Raw genomic sequence first — 18,056 nt, forward strand, 5'->3', positions numbered from 1 at the left:
ACGTGTTTTGGAAATGTTGAGTGGAATTAGTCTAGAATCGGTTAATTTTATAGAAGAAAACCTTTCAAACAGCCTTAGTCCGTAAACTTCACACCTATTGGGCTGCGATTGGCTCATGTATTTAATCATTCCTACAACGTAAAATTCGATTAACGTGGAACGTATCTACCGCGTTATAGGGAGGTCGACTGTAGTTTGCACTTTTATACATATAGTAATAAATTATCATCATAATAGATACAGTATACTGTATTATCATTAAGAAATAATTTTACGGTAATACATATGATGTTAAATTAGAATGGATTTTATAGTAGATTCTTAAACCACTTGATACTTTTATGAGACTGAAATTATGACCCCACAGATAATGACAATCTGTTATAATGTCAAAAAATTGCCAGTCCCATGGATGATGTTATAAGTGGGTTAAACTGTATATCTAAACATTTTTCTAAATCTATATATATACATACATACATACATATATGTGTGTATGTATGTATTTTGAAAATAAAACAACTTTTATATTTAATTAGTCTTCATTACAAATTATTTTTTCATTAAATTACAATATTGATTATAATTTATTACAGAGGGTTTACTAAACAAAAATGTTTTTTACAAATTCATTGTTATAAAATTTGTCAGATGCACTTAATTCTGTTAAATATTGATTTTGATTCATTTTTTACAGAAAATACAAACAAAAATTTCTGCAAGTCAACAAATACAAACTTTGATGAACAACATTATTCCAACAACAATTTTTTTAAATTTGTTTTATAAATCTTATAATCTTTGTTTTTATCTGTTTTAATTTGTTTTATTTTTTGTAAAGAATACTGATACCCCAATGACTTCCTGTCTTATTTTTTTCATCTAAATTAATTATAAATGACTGTTGATTAGCAATGTGAATCGACAGATCATCAGATGCAAAAACATTCTAAAATTTCTTTTTATTTTCGGATTGCTCATTGTCAATCTCTATAAAGTCTCAGTATTTCTAAAGTTTCTAAAGTTATTATATTCTAACAAACAAATAACATTTACTATTACAACACATTATCAGTACTGAAAATTTTAGTTTGATTGAAATATTTCCCTGCTGATAAATGCTTATATGTGATTCTGATACAGACCAATCTGGAATAAGATTGAAACAATATAAAGTGTAACTGTCTTTATATTCATTTATGACATATTTATGATGATGAATATATCCTGTATCTTCAAATACGAAGGAAAAATTTCTTGCCTAAATCTTATTTGTATAATCTAGAGTAAACAGTTTAGAAGGAATTATTTGATTGTCTTTTGATAAATATATGTAATTTAAATTGTAATTTTTAAAATTAAAAGTATTATTCTTACATTTCTGTTAAATGCTGAGTTAGAAACTAATCTAAGAGTTATTTTATAAGGTAACTGGCCAATAATAGCATTTGATATACTCAAAACTTTAACATCTGTTCTGTGAAACAGCATTTTTATAATTCCTGTTTGCAATGTTTTTTCTATCCCAATTTGAACAGATAAACTAATATCTATTTTATTGATTTTCAATAATGTGTTTTTAATAATAATTTTATAATTATTATTATTTGCCATTAATGCAAAATTGTTGTTCAGTCTTTCTAACTTAATTATCAAATAAATGTTGTTGATTAAAAGTTTAGATTTATTTGCTAAATCAGTGTTTTTCAATTTTTTTTTATCTCATGGCACACTTGAACCTATAATTAAATTTCCATGGCACAAATTTCCACAGAAAAAATCACATCATTTAAAGTTGTGTTTGTAAACATTGTATTCTATTACTTGCCACTTAATCTAATTCTTTTTGTCTATATTTTTTATGAATTAAATAAAACTGTATTGTTGTTCTTTAAAATAGCAGCAGGTTAGAACAATAGTTATTTAAATTAATAATTTTCATTTACATAGGAAAAGCAATTAACATTAAGTATTAATTTGCATCTAAAAGTGGCCTGCCAAAGCTGGACATTGGGTGGCCAAAGAAACCTGCCCAATGTCCAGCTATTTCTAATTAAAGTAATTTGAACTAAATATTGACAATTATAGATACATTTTTGATTTAAAGAAAATTTCGTTTTAAATGAAATAACCTGGTGTTATGCACATGTAATTTTGTTTATGAATATTTATTTTTACTACATTATGGATATATTTATTTGTTATAAGTATGAAAAACTCATATAATCAATTTAAAGTGCTTTTAATTTTGACATTTACACTTATTGTTCTTTTTTGGGGGAGAGTTTCTTTTGAAAATAATTTATTTAATATCTCTAGGAGTTAGACAAAGTTCATTTATATTCATCTATATGGTTAGACAATGTAAGGACACACAGGCTTCAGACCACCAAATTTATTTAATAACTTTCAAAAATTTTCGTGGCACATTGGTTAAAAGTCACTGTGATAAATTGATATGGTAATGTCCAGATAAATCTATTAATCTACTTTCTAGACTAATATTAAATCTTTTAACTGATCCTTCATTAATATTATTTTCTCCTAATGGATTTATTGAATCCATATATTGCTCAGTATCTTAAAAAAAATAACATACTTGTTAAGAACTTTTCTTGTGTTTCCTTTGAAAAAATAATAATGCATCCAATATTGCTTGATAAAGATAATTAACTTGAGAAATTACTTGTTTATCATTTAGAAAAACAGTGCATTGAGAAAACGAACTATTTAAAAAATAATTGATGGGAGTAACTTTTTCTTCAGCAGTAGTATTTGATTCATTTTTCTTTACAATTTTTGCCGAACATATAGATAAATTGAATGTAAATCAATATAATTTTTTCCCGATAGGTAACCATAAATCTAAAATTTGATAGGTGCCTAATTATCAGAAGTTGTCAATATGGGATGAACTATAATAATTGTATAATAATTTATACAATCTTTTGGATTGAGCTTTATTTTGCACTTCTAAAAGGTAAACTAATATTAATAAATAAAATAATGTAATATTTATATCTGTTTAAGGCTAATAATGTTTTTCTTCCACAAAACAATTTCTTTTCCACCGGCAGTTCTCAATTCAATTTTGATTGTATCAATATAATTTTTCTTTAAAGGGAAATATAAAGGTGATGGATAAACTCTAACTATTTTCAATAAACCAAACATTCACCATAATTAATCAGGTTAATTAAGTGCTATAATAATGATTAACTATTAAGTAATTTGGTACTAGAGGTAAGCGTTAGGCATCATCTCTTATTAAATTTAATAATAATAATATTTACAAATTAATTTAAAATATTCTGGAAGAAAAGAATGAGCCTGGAGCTGGACTTGAACCTGCAACTCCTGCTTACCATGCAAATGCATTGCCAGTTATGCTGCCCGGACCTCCAAGCAATTGTTTGCTTCGATTCTTCTAACTATTTGTTCTTTGGATTTAAACACAAAATTGCTATGGAGAACTTATCACACTGGAACACTTTTTTGGTGGAAAAAGTAAATTTTATTTTCTATACCTTCATATTTTCTTCACTAGTCCAACAATTTTACAAGTACTATGATATTTGAAGTACATATCAATTAGTTTTATTAACTTGAATAAATTTAGAAAAATTTTGATCTGAAAGCTCTCTCTTTAAACATTAACAAATTCTTCTTGTTCTTTTTTACATAAATTTCTTGCATATCTTCTACACAGTCTTCAAATGAATCGTATACATTGTTATTTACATCACTAATTTCTGTTAACAATTATAAAATCAAACTTTCCTTCTTCTTTCCAAAATTTATCATTAATTTTGAAATAGTGCAAGATGATAGGAAAATTGTTGAGAATATTTACTGCAACAACACAAACATCTGTCAAGTTGTATAAACAAGGAGAAATCATATAATTCCTATTTTCACTGTAAGTAAAAATGAAACTAAACAACTCCATGATTGCATTTTTGAAAATAAAAGAACTGAGTTGAAAAGTTAATTTATATCAAATACCAACCAATCATATTTCTCCTATTAATTTATTCCAAAAATACATCATAACTAAAATAATATTGTCTTATAAATAAAATATACCTCAAAGTGTATCAGACCTGTAGTACTAACACAAAATAACATTTTAAACTTTTTATATTGAAAGTATTATTGCCTACTTATGATTGAACTGTTTATTTTTAAAATCTCAAATTATATTAATTAACCATATTATGTAATAAAAATATTACTTCAATGTTAAGCAAAATTTAACAAGTATAAGAGTAGGATTATTAAACTTATATAATATCAATGTGAGATGTTTTATTGAAAACATTAATTCACATTACAAAAATTTAATAATAAACAAATAAAAAAACAGAATGAATGACTAACTCATTTGGTATTTGTAAAAGATACCAAGTGAGTAACTCAAAATTAAATATATTTTAATGAGATTTTGATATTTGCAAATCCTCATTTTCTCACTACTACACATTAAATTGTAGCATAATAATTTCTTTACAAAGCCCATAAAATTTTTGGAATAAAATAAAAATCTTTAATATATAGTTAACATTCAATATAAAATTTGTAATATTTGAAATTGTATATAAAAATATAATGTTGTTCCAATTTCTTCATATATTAAATTTGTATTTAATATTTTTACATATATCAATACAGAAAGTCCTTGACTTATGAAAATTTGGGTTATGCTTATTTGTAGATAGTATTGTTAATTTTGAATTAAAGTATTACAACTGTTCATTTATTAAGCGTGATTTTGACATATATAACAGGTGATGAAAATTTTGAGGGAAAAAATTCTTTTTTATATCTAAATAGTTTTTTATAACAAAAACTATTTAGATTTAACTATCCTTTGAAATAAATGTATATGTTAAAAATATTTCATACACAAATATCATTTAACTTATATGGCTTTTTAACTTGAACAGAAATCTTGAAACAAATTAAAAGTGTAAGTTGAGTACTTACTGTGTAATTATTTTTCATTTAAAAAGTATTTATTTTATTTTATTTTATAGCTACATCTATGTGAATTAATTTTGGAACAAGAAGGCGTTTATGGATCTACTAGACTTTTAGAATATCCATTAGGTTTCATTCCTTTAGAGACTGATTTGTATTCTCTTGAAACACCAGATTTCTTTTCATCTTTTTTTCTGGTACATTATTATTTTCAGCACTTATAATGTCATAGATAAATAATTTATTAAACTATGTCCGTTTAATTTATTGAATAATATATAATAAATAACTCAGTTAAAAAACTTTCTGATATTTCTAGAAAGAATAAAATATTTTATTGGAGCTATTCTTAATTTTGTGCAAGTTTAATTAAATCATTTTAATATTATTTTTTAGGAAGGGGATCAGACTTGGTTACATACTGCAGCAACATCATTAATCCAATTACAAAAATTCTGTGGACCAATTTATAATGTGTATGGAGTTGGAAGATGTGCAAAAGTAAATTTTTAAATATAATAAATTATTCATTATTAAATATATAAAACTTTAAAATTTTTATCATGATATAAAATTTGTTAATAGATACACAATGTTATGAGATGGTTAATTTTTACAGAAATTAACCATTTAGATACTAAAGAATTTTTCAAGAAAGTATAAAATGGTAAAATACTGACTAGAACAGTGTTTCCCAACCTTTTTTGTGCTATGCCCCTCTAAGCCTTTCTAAAATTCTTATGCCCCCCTAACATATACAGCATTAGGAAAGAGACAGGGCCGAACTCGGAGGTATAGCCCGTGGTAAGAAGGAAGTGGAGATAGGGTAGAAGAAGTTGAGAGTATGGAGGGGCAGAAGGAGGGGGTAAGTGTGATAGGATAGTGGGAAGTGAGGGAAGGTGGGTCATGGGACCCATTGGCGCCTTGCATCGCCTATATTTAAAAGAAAATTAATACAGTGTGGACAATAAACAATACAGAATGAGCCGGATGGGTACAACACAAATGAAAAGGCGCGACAATGTAAACATGTATAACAGATTACAAGCAAAGCTATTAAACAAATTAACTTCAGTTAGCAGGAGTACAATAACAGAGGAAACAGATGAAGCTGTTTGGTGTAAAACATAAAACCGCGGAACATATAGAACAGCTTATCCAATTTATTACAGAATGAACCATTAAAGCAATATACTCTAGATTACACAGTTGACACATACAGAGAGAGGAGACGATGAACTTCTAGATGGTCAGTTGAGGGTGATCATAGATTGCAGAGTGGGACTAGTCGAGCTTCCTGATACCTGTAGCAAATCTTTTTATCGCTGAAAAGTTTTTCTTGTCAGAAATCAAGTCCTTAAGCATACAGGGCCAGTGGAAGCCGTTGTCCTTGATGGTACGAATTAACTCCTTGCGTTGCGTAGAGTAGTGTGGGCAGAAGAAGATTATGTGCTCAGGATCTTCCTCCTCCTTCAAATCGCAGTCACAGCAACTATACAGTTAACTTAAACTCTGGACAAGTCTATTTTCAAATTGCCCCCCTTTACAATCCAATTGACCCCCTGTGGGGCGTGGGCCCCACGTTGGGAAACATCTGACTAGAATATTAATAGTTTTTGTAACAAAGTGCAAATTAAACAGGATAACTAGAATTTTGTGTGAAAGGAATGTAAAAGTAATAACTAATTATGGCTGTCAAAGATAAGAATTAGATGAATGATTACAGATACAGTACATTTCTTACAAGACTAAATGCCAAGTAATGTGATCCCCTCACTTTTGATGAGGCAATTATCAAATGTGATGGAATTGCTTTAATTAAGTGCTCAATGATTTTCTCATACTTCTATTGGGCAATTAATTTGAGGTTATCTTATTGCCAATGTTCATATTTAAGTAATAATGTTTGTCATTTGTCTTACAAATTAATATAGGATTTGTTCTGTCTTCTAATTTTTGTTAGATGTAAACTTCTTTGATATATCTTGTTTCTTTTGGAGCATATTTCTGTTTGGATGATATTTCTTAAGTATAAACATTTTTCAAAACTTGATTCATTACTATAAAGCCACACCAACTGCTTTATAATATTGGACTATGTTTCAGGAATAATATTAAACAATAATTCAAATTATTGTTACTAGAATATAGCCTGATATTATACAGCAGTTGATGTGACTTTATTTCCTAAATAATGAGTTATTATATTTATAAAGTTAAAGTTAATTATGAAGTTATTTTAGGATACATTTTGTGTCCCATTTGCTTTCCATGAGTTATTTGTAAATATCTTGGGTTTTTTGAGGAAATGTGTGTGATGGTGAATAAGTTCACTGTTGATCTAAGTATTACACTAGATAGTAAAGTTTGTTTATTACAGCATATGGGTTGAATTTTTTATATAATTTGTTAACATCTTTCTAATAATACATTTAAAAAGTTTGTTCTAAGTGTTTTTTTATTCTATCACTGCATGTGGTTATCTTGGAGTGTTCTGGTCTTCATGAGCTTGGTGTGCTGATGAAGTCTTAATGCTGGTTTTTATAGTCCTCAATGTTCTGTACCAGTCATGTCCATTGATGATGATTTATTCCATTATAGTTTTCATAATGTCAACAGTTACATTCTGCTGAGTACCTTTGACTTGATGTTGGATCTGTGAGATATATGATAGTATTTTTGTTAGTCCACTAAGACATCATCAGCCATGCAGTTGCTGTCATGAATATCGCTATATTACACTGGGTGTTCTTAAACATGATTTGACATGAGCAGCTGATGACAGTTGAACATGATTAAACATGATTTGACATGAGCAGCTGATGAGCATCTATGTGACAGTTGAACGTGGTCACCTGTCACATAGATGTGACAGGTGACCACGTTCAACATCAACTATGATGGTGATACCAGCAATTGGTTTCTGTGTTTCTGCTTTGGACCAGGGCTACTTTTTCACGCACCACCCTGAATTTTCTAAATCTAAAATGAGACATATACCATATTTATTTGTTTTTTTCAATGAATAAATGAATTAAATTAATTTTTTTTTTATTTAGATGGTGATTGATATGTTTAGGGTGCTGGATAATGAAACTAAGCAGACAGGATCAACAAATTCACAGATTGATTATGCCATTCTTATTGACAGAGGTTTAAACTAAAATATATTTTTAAATAATTGTATATATTTAGTGTAAAATTTTAATAGTTTAAAAAATATTCTATTTTCATAAAATATTTTTTAATATTTTAATAGTATGTATTAATTAAGTTAATGGCTCTTTTATGTATTGTTTAATTATTTATTGTCTTTGAGGTCATTTGTAATTATTTATGAATATATTATTGTTCATAATCACCAAGAATAGAAAGCATAGTTGCTGATAAGTTATCAAGGAACTTTTTTGCAAACAGTTAGGTATTAATTGTTATTTAAAGAGAATAGAAGAATAAGTTTGTGTTGATAAACTTATGTATTGATAATTGAATGTAAATAACTTATAAGTTTAAAATAACAATAATAAAGAAGATTATTAATTATATCTTAAAATTTCACGAAAACTATGTGTCATTTCTTTATCTCAATTAAAATATGGCTATTTGCTTGATCAGAAAGATAAAAAGTGAAAATGTGTAAGCAAATACTATTTGCTTAAAAATTTGTAATACAAAAATATTATTATGTAAATAAATATAGTTATTTTTTATCATTACTGTTATAAATGGAAAATAATTTTTTAATTATGATGATTGATTCATTTTTGATCAGTTTGATATTACATTTGGTAATATTTAAAATGATTACATTTCAATAGACGTTGACTATCCTTCAGTTTTACTAACACAACTAACTTATGAAGGCTTGCTGGATGAAACATATGGAATTAAAAGTGGTAAGATGCTAAGTAAAATGTATTATTAAATAATAGATATTTAAAAATATAATTTTTCTGAATTTTATTTTTCTATAGAAAGCTTATTATATTTATGTATAAAGTATCTTTACAGTTTTTTTTAATTAAGCATTTACTTAATAGTTAAAAAAAATATCCAAATTTAGAATCAATTTTCAATAATACTGTTTAAATTATCATTAATATATCTTTAAACATATAAAACAAATTTATTGAAGTTGTCAAAGTTTTATATTAAATTAGGATTAAATTATTTATTGATAGTTATATTCATAAAAAACTTTATATTTTTGCATTGATTACTTCTTAGAATAATAATAGAAAGTTATAAAATGATTAAAAATCAACAAGATATAATTAATTCTTTTATAGATACATATTATATATATTAAATTGTATTATTTCACAGCAAAAGTTACATTTGGTGAGGATGTTACAAAGAAAAAAGAAAGTGTAAAAGTAGTTCTTAATAACAGTGATGAGGTAATTAATTTATGTCATATAGATTAGTAATTGATGAATTAGTATGATTATGTATAAATAAATGAATTTGCTAATATACAGGGCCTTTCAAAAAGAATGGTACCATTTTAAATTATTGTAATTATGTTAATTATTATCTGAGAATGTTGTAATGTACATTAAAACATTACACTTGGCCACCAGTGGCCAAGTGATCTTCATACCCTGAACACTGGGAGTTAGGTTGTGGTTCGCTCCTCACCAGGGCAGGCTGGCCACATGAGTTTTCCTGGTTTTCTCCAATCTGTAACGCCTGAATGGGGGGCCAGTTAACCGTAAAAGACCTTCCAGAAGTCATCCCCCTAGGCAGATTGCCCAAGTGTTGCATTGCCATAACTTAACAAATAAATAAACATTAAAACATTAGAAAACTGTCCAGGTTTTAAGTTTGCCTGTTACAATTTCTCATCTTGTGCACTTTGTGTCACACAGCACACATCCAATTGATACTGAAATTCTTCCTATACTTACTACAGCATATCCATTATCACTCCTAACACAGCAGTCATAATTCTATAGCTATTGCAGGTTACTTATGTTGCACAATGATGATATTTACTCTATTTATTGTATACATTGCATACATTGTAGATAATAATTAAAATAATTACAGTAATTTAAAATGGTAGCATTCTTTTTAGAAAACTCCATGTAATGATTTTATATTCACTGTTATTATCTGTCTATCATTTGTTTTATTTGTGTTTTTTTTTTCTACTAGATATTTAAAGAAATCAGGGATCAACACATTTCAAATGTATTTTCTTATCTTGGAAATAAGGCTAAAACTCTACAAGCTAAGTATGATGTATGTATAATTTTATTTAATTTTGATAAAAAGATGATATAATATTTTTTTTTTATCTTGAAAACATTTCAAATAATTTTTAAGTTGTTTACCTATTTGAAAACATTGAATTTTTATTTTTCATTCAAACACTTATCAATGAAATTTGGAAATGCTAAACTTATATTGCATATTTTTTATGTAATTTATACAACTAACTATACATATACATATATAAATTTTTCATAATTTGAATTTAATAAGAATTAAACATATGATATACGAGGCATGTCTGGAAAGTAAGTACCGTTTTGGAAAAACTCGCATAAAAAATATTTTTTCAAAACAAAATTTATTTTTACATGAAAGAGCATGTCTGAAACTATTTTTCTACATAGTTACCACCATTGTTCAGACATTTGTCATATCGGGAAACCAACTTGTCTATACCCTCTTCAAAGAAAGATGCCGCCAGTGAAGACAGCCACTGCTGAACATCGGTTGTTGCAACAATCTCATGCAAAACAGTATTTGAAATTTGTGGAAACTCATCACAAAGCAATCTTATTGTGAACCGTCTGTTTTCAGGAATTTTTTCATTCACTTTTGCAACCAAACCATCATTGACAACAGAAGGCCAGCCACTCCATGCTTTGTCATGAACATCAGTGCGTTCAGCATTGAATTGTTGAACCCACTTTCTAACCATTCCATCACTCATTACATTTTCACCATAAATCTCTACAAGTTGACGATGAATTTCAACTGGCTTAACATTCTTTGCGTTCAAAAACTGTATTACAGAATGCACTTCACAGTCGACGGGATCGGCAATAGTCTTAAACATTTTGAACACTCACTAACACGTGGAAAAACAACACAATCTGGCTGTAATGGCGTCACTAGACTGACAATCAACCAGAGAGACGTGTGCGCAGGTGCTGAACTGTGATACTACCACTGCAATGGCGGTAGAATGAAACAGTACTTACTTTCTGGACACGCCTCGTATGTTTAGCATATTTAATTTAAGCTGAATACTTTTATGTTACACTTATCTATTGTTTCCTTAAAACTTTAAAACCCAGTTTATTTTTCTCTCTTTTTTCTCAAATTTTCTTTTTCTGAACAATAAAATTTCAGCAATAAGAAATAAATCTATATATACAGTAGAACTCAATAAAACAATAACATATATTACAAAATAATTTGCTTCTGTCACTTTCCCATCTATGGTCTGTAATCTATACTATGCTTCAATTTTGTATCTTCAATATCAATATATGTACAATCAAAGCAGCATAATTTTTCAGAAATTATCACATCTACATATTCCATAATTATCAATCAATCAATAACTTTATTTTGGAACAACAACACCAAAAAAACTATGGTTTTAAAAATATAGTTGAAAATTGTTAACATGTGAACCTGGTTTAATGCTGGGATATTGAAATTAAAAGTTTTTTGGAAAATTGTTTTGTTTTATTTTGCTTATATGGAAGAAAACCCACTGAGGAGGGAAAATACAGTGGGTGATCAGTTAATGAACACTTTCACGAAAGATTTTTATGTTTGGATAACAAACACCTCACAGAACAAACAAAAGAAGAAGTGATATAAAATAATGAATACCAATTGGTCTTCCCTTGTCTTGTCTTTGGCAACAATTTGAAACTTTTCAGAGCGTGGGAAATGTCGACATCAATGCTCAACTCAGTATATACTGATTGGATAGTATTCCTCCGAACTTTGAAACTCACCCTTGTAATTTCAGCCTTTTATTTTTCTGACAGAAAGAATTTTTTTATAGTATTCGCGAGACTGTTGAGCGGGCACTCATTAAGTTTGACACGGGTTTTTATTTTTAAAAGGTGAGAGTATAATAGCAAAGGTAGAGAGTGGACAGAAGAAGTCGGATCTTGCTGGGCTGTATGGCTTGAACAGGTCTACAGTAGCCACAGTTCAATCTTATCTAAGAAAGATACTGTATAATCAAGAAGACTCAAGCAGCTGAAATTACATCTGAGAAATAAAGAAAATTGAAGAGCTCATAATTGAACCTGAAATGGATCTGATGACAGAAGAACACCAAGAACTCTTGAATGAAGAACACCAAGAAACTCGGTGACATATGTTTTCTTTTGAAAAAGAGGATTACAGTAGAGCGTCATTTATCTGAAAGTCAGTTATCCGAAACGTCAGTTATCTGAAAGAATTCCAGTCAGAAAATTTAAATTTTTGCTAGTGCTGTGGCACTGCAATCTTTGGCTATATCTTGGGCTACTCCAATATTTTTTTTGGTTGATGTGTCTGTTTTAGCTGGCAGCACTGGCCTTTTGTGTGGTGTTTTTCTGAGGACTGTGTCATGCTGAATCGAACGTTTTTGATACTAGATTAACTTTGAAAGTATAATTTTTTTTGTTTTTATATTTTTCAATATATTTATTTTGTTTGTAAAAAATAAATAAATCATTTTTAACGATACAATAGTCACGATTGTTATTTTAAAAAGTTTTCGTTAGGCTTAACATCGACAAAAATTCAATGCGAAGCAACACGCAACAGAGAAAAATTTCAACATGGGATAGGTTAATATATTTTTTCCTACATAATCGGTTATCCGAAAAATAAGTTATCCGAACAACCCCAGTCCCCAATTGATTCGGATAAACGATGCTCTACTGTAATGCCAATATCTGCTATTAAAGGCCTTTTGAAGAAGTGGGAGGATGTCAGAACAACGGTCTTAGAATGGCATCCAAAACCAGGTTGAGGTTAATAGGCTTGGGGATTTCTATAATTACAATGCTATTAATTACTTCTGAAAAATCCTGAAGAAGAGAGAAAAGCAATCAACATTAGACAGATTCTTTAACCCCCACAAACAGAAAAAACATGACTAATAAAAATGCAAGACTGTATATATGTATTTTTATTATTACATATAAATAAATGTAGTAAGAAAGTATATATTTTTTATTTTTTGGAGTTTCCAGAATAAATTAATCAAATTCCCATAAAAACCTATGGTAAATTGATAATNTATAAAAAGTGTTCCCATGCCGGGAATCGAACCCGGGCCTTCTGGGTGAAAGCCAGATATCCTAACCACTAGACCACATGGGAGTGTTGAATTTACTTTGGAATTAACTTCTTTTATATAAATAACAAATGTTCATACTCGAAAATTTTGTGATGATCTGATTCAATTAAAAGATCTCTGCTCTTAGACAAAGAATTAGATTTATTATGTGATGGTAGAAATACGATCTGTATCGGTAACAGTTGACCGAATCCACATAATCAATGCGCGTTAACACGTCCTTTACATTATGTTGATATATCTTCTGACGTATGATGACGACAGAGAGCATCAGCATATGTTACGCACGCGACGTACTCTAACCATTCAGAAAATGGCTTTTATAATTTAAACGAATATACAGTATTCACATCGACTAAAGAGCCCTCTATATAACGCACACGCGTGCTAGCAGAGTCGCTGGATATCTATAATGCTACTATTCTGGTTTAATAAATATTTCTGCCACTTCGATCGCGGGTAGGCCTAAGTTTGGCTGCGTTTCTTTATGCAGCGAGAGTGCAGCGTAAATGACGTCACGAGCAGCTATCGCTACACGTCGCTGCATCATAGAATTTTGTAGCGAATGAATTAAGAGGCCTTCAACAGCAGCATAAATATTTAGCTCTTCGTAAGTATTATCTTGACATCTTTAAAAAAAATTTTGTCCATTATTTAAATTATAACTTGATTATTAAATTAATTAATTGTAGATATAGGTGCATGTGAAGTTATCATGAAACAGAAAAACAAAGGAAATTTCAAAGATCATCTTAATGTGGAACATAGCAAGTATTGTTTTTACTTATTAAAAGAGGGAAATACGATTTGATTAATTCTGTTGCATCATTAGATCTTTTAGATTGTGTTGAATTACGTGAAAATATGAATTACATTGAAGAGACAATCAATCGTCAGGTAATTTTTAAAGTTTAAATTATATTAACTGCAATGATGATAATGTTTTTGTTTTGTCTTTTAGTTATCTCTGTTGGGATCTTTAAGACTTCTATGCTTACTATCTATTACCCAGAATGGTTTATCACCGAGGGATTACAAATCACTTTTAACTCAATTCCTACATGTTAGTTAAATTTATTTCCTTTAATGTAAATTTCATATTTAAAAGAAATCACACAGCTTTTCTATACATAAATTTATCTTTTGTAGAGTCACGGACATAAACACTTGTTGACATTTCATTATTTAAAGAAACTCGGTCTTTTTATGGAACAACCTTCGGTTTCATTACCGGTCTCGGGACCAGTTTCCGCAGGAATGGCAGCCGCCAAAGTCGTGGCTGCCGTTACCTCTCGTACCAACTCTTTCAAAATGGTTACCAAGAAATTAGGACTTGTAAGTATCTAGGCATAATTGTTGTTCCTTTCGTTTTATTAATTTTATGTTTCAATTTTCTGTTTCCCCCATACACATTTAGATACCAAAAACAGATGAAGAGATAGATCTTAAAACCCCAGTAGATATGAGTTATGTTTTCAGCGGTGCCTACATCCCTCTTGTTTGTAAATTATCACAGCAAGTAAGAAAACTGTTATTATTATTATTATTTTTTTATATATTAATAAAATGTCTTAAACATATTTTATTTTAAGATAATAACAAGAGAAGGATTTCAAGGAATGGAAGAAATAACAAAGGCAATTGGTAAACCAACCGTAACCAACAACAAAGCAAGACCCGTAAGAGGTGGTAAAAATTGTTGGTTTTATTTAACGACCAGTCAAGGTCAAATTACTAAAATATTTATTAAATTATGAAAAATGAATTTAGGTAGAGACAGTATAACCAGCATAGGATCTCTAAGTTTGGAAAATGAAACAAACAAAGTGGTTCTAATATATTTTTTGGGTGGAATTACTTACGCAGAAGTGGCAGCTCTCAGACTGTTAGCCAAACAAAACAGTAAGTTCGACATTTTATTATTAATCGAAATAACAACTATAATTAATTTAATTCATCTTTAACAGAATATACACTATTGATCGCCACCACGAACATGGTTAACGGAAACACATTATTGCAACAGTTGATGCCTCAAGTTCCTTAGAAGGAAATGTCTGTAAAATTCTCTGTAAGTTATGAACAAAGATAAAGTTGTCATATCGACAGAATGTATATATATATAAATATACATAATGTGTAAAAAAAATTTTCTGAAGAAATAAAACAAGTTTTGTATTAAAAAAAATATGCTTGTTTGTAAATTAATTTTTCGATCGACAGATGGCGTCGTTTTACGGTTGTCCGGTATTTATATATAAACTTAATTCATGATATATATAAGTAATGACTAATAATTAAAGAATGAGGAAATAATAATAAAAGGAAGAAAAAAAAATATAAAAAGTGTTCCCATGCCGGGAATCGAACCCGGGCCTTCTGGGTGAAAGCCAGATATCCTAACCACTAGACCACATGGGAGTGTTGAATTTACTTTGGAATTAACTTCTTTTATATAAATAACAAATGTTCATACTCGAAAATTTTGTGATGATCTGATTCAATTAAAAGATCTCTGCTCTTAGACAAAGAATTAGATTTATTATGTGATGGTAGAAATACGATCTGTATCGGTAACAGTTGACCGAATCCACATAATCAATGCGCGTTAACACGTCCTTTACATTATGTTGATATATCTTCTGACGTATGATGACGACAGAGAGCATCAGCATATGTTACGCACGCGACGTACTCTAACCATTCAGAAAATGGCTTTTATAATTTAAACGAATATACAGTATTCACATCGACTAAAGAGCCCTCTATATAACGCACACGCGTGCTAGCAGAGTCGCTGGATATCTATAATGCTACTATTCTGGTTTAATAAATATTTCTGCCACTTCGATCGCGGGTAGGCCTAAGTTTGGCTGCGTTTCTTTATGCAGCGAGAGTGCAGCGTAAATGACGTCACGAGCAGCTATCGCTACACGTCGCTGCATCATAGTTCAGAAACGCTTTCCGCTCGAGCGAAACATGGACGTTCATAATCTATCCTTTAATTCCAGTTACAGCCGAAAATAGTGCTTTAGTTAAAGAACTACAATATTTAAATAAAGAGATATAAAGAATCGAGCATTTATCTTTCCATAAATGTGAACAAAGTAAAGAGATAAAAGATATATAATTATATTTAAAATATAGTATTTTCTTATTCTTTAGATAACTTTCAGAGTCATTTCATAAAATTTAATCCTTCTTAATCTTTCCATAATATTTTTATCAACAGTCACTTCGACTTTTTTATTTTTACAGCATAATATCGTATTATACACACAACGTGCATTTTGCTTTGCACGTGTAGCGGACGTAAAAGCTGCTTTATCTTCGCTGCAGCGACCTCTTGCAGCAAACGTTTAGAAACGGTTCGCTACATTGCAGCGCTGCTATTTAGAAACGGGTTTCAGAGGGTTCGCTGTAAAGCGCTTCTCGAGCGCTGCATAAAGAAACGCGGCCAGTATTTCTATTAACTGTCACTTCCACGATTTTAACTTTAAAGTGATTAGACTGTTTGTTTTATAGTCAAAAAATTTATAGTTAAGCCTGTATATACATTATTAATATAGGATGTCTTCAGGATTCCCGAGAAATGTATAGAAATGTTAAACCACGTGTTAGGATAGATTTAAAGTGTTACAAAAAAAGAGATTTAGGGTGGTTTTAGATTATCAAGGTTTAAGCCCACATCTTTTTTTTTATTTATTAATAATTAAGATAAATTATTGTAGTTTGCAGTGAGAAAAGAGCTATGATATATGTTATTCACAATTTATATTGTGTTCATTAATGAGATAGAAATTAAAATTGAGCCAAAAAAGTTAGGAACAACTTAGAGAGGAAGATTAAAAAGTCAGTAGATTTAGTTCTTGAATTTCAAATATAGACTGTTAGAGAAAAAAGAGGAAATTCCAACTATTTAGACAACATATTTACAGACACATAATAGAGAGGTTGCGGCCGACGTTTTCAACGCGAAACGTGTACATCGGACGTGCAGCGCCGCTTTTCTAAAGACCTAGAAGTTTGGCAATGGTGTTCGGAATGTCGAGCATGATTCCACTGACTATCCAAACACCATTGTCAAACTTCTAGGCCTTTAGGAAAGCGGCGCTGCACGTCCGATGTACACGTTTTCACGTTGAAAACGCCGGTCGCAACCTCTCTAATAACTAAGAGATGATTAGAGGATGATGAGTAAGAGATTGACAAATAAAATAGGTAAATGTAAGATGGCAACAGTTCAGACAGTATTGTGAGAATCTAGAGTTAGAAGGAAAGTCATTTTGGGCAAAAACAAGGAGAGAAAAAGATTTATAAAGTAACAGAAAATAATATTTTAAACTTCAACGAATTTTTCAAAAACGGATGTCAAAAGAAACTTTCGATTTTAGAAAGGAAATTGATTTCCTTTCCACGGCCGACTCATGAGATGAGTCGAGCTTTTGCACACGCTACTAGACCGTCAGAGAAGGCCGATATAAAAGGGACATTTTCCTGCCATTCGAGGAGATCGTCATACGAAGAGTCCTCAATTCAGAGTTCTCCATACTATGTAAGAGTCTGTTATACGAAAGTCTGCCATTAGAACGGTTCTCCATACGAAGTATAGAGACAGTTATACGACAAAATCGTCATAATAAGAGTTATCTTTAAAAGAAAGTGCCATTGAAAATATAAGAAGAAGAATATCCATAATTAAAGTTTGATAGTGTTGGTGATTAGTGATGACATGGAGGCTAAA

At 29.6% G+C, this 18,056-nt stretch overlaps 1 protein-coding gene and 2 non-coding genes across 3 annotated transcripts; 1 reads left to right on the forward strand and 2 right to left on the reverse strand.

Moving 5' to 3' along the window:
- The first annotated feature begins 3,323 nt into the window (after positions 1 to 3,323).
- On the forward strand, positions 3,324 to 15,477 carry LOC111620767 (vacuolar protein sorting-associated protein 33B-like). Its single transcript, XM_023362766.1, has 16 exons — positions 3,324 to 3,507; positions 5,037 to 5,177; positions 5,377 to 5,481; positions 8,040 to 8,133; positions 8,799 to 8,876; positions 9,307 to 9,380; positions 10,141 to 10,263; positions 13,865 to 13,922; positions 14,005 to 14,079; positions 14,145 to 14,209; positions 14,274 to 14,375; positions 14,462 to 14,647; positions 14,730 to 14,831; positions 14,905 to 14,998; positions 15,083 to 15,214; positions 15,280 to 15,477. The coding sequence occupies exons 1-16, from the start codon at positions 3,325 to 3,327 to the stop codon at positions 15,357 to 15,359; spliced, it is 1,692 nt and encodes a 563-aa protein (XP_023218534.1). The 5' UTR covers position 3,324; the 3' UTR covers positions 15,360 to 15,477.
- On the reverse strand, positions 13,264 to 13,335 carry Trnae-uuc. Its single transcript has one exon. It is a non-coding gene; the product is annotated as a tRNA-Glu (tRNA).
- A 184-nt stretch (positions 15,478 to 15,661) lies between the features above and the next one.
- Positions 15,662 to 15,733, reverse strand: Trnae-uuc. The gene has a single exon. It is a non-coding gene; the product is annotated as a tRNA-Glu (tRNA).
- Positions 15,734 to 18,056: the final 2,323 nt, after the last annotated feature.

This window comes from Centruroides sculpturatus, unplaced genomic scaffold (genome assembly GCF_000671375.1).
Source record: "Centruroides sculpturatus isolate CEXI.00-Female unplaced genomic scaffold, Cexi_2.0 scaffold204, whole genome shotgun sequence".
NCBI classification, from domain to species: domain Eukaryota; kingdom Metazoa; phylum Arthropoda; class Arachnida; order Scorpiones; family Buthidae; genus Centruroides; species Centruroides sculpturatus.

Excerpts from the sequence above, each read along its gene's own strand:
- LOC111620767 (XM_023362766.1), top strand. The coding sequence starts at position 3,325 with ATGAGCCTGGAGCTGGACTTGAACCTGCAACTCCTGCTTACCATGCAA. Across the intron at positions 8,134-8,798 it reads TGCCATTCTTATTGACAGAG|ACGTTGACTATCCTTCAGTT; the intron begins GTTTAAACTAAA and ends ACATTTCAATAG. Across the intron at positions 14,648-14,729 it reads TTACCAAGAAATTAGGACTT|ATACCAAAAACAGATGAAGA; the intron begins GTAAGTATCTAG and ends ATACACATTTAG.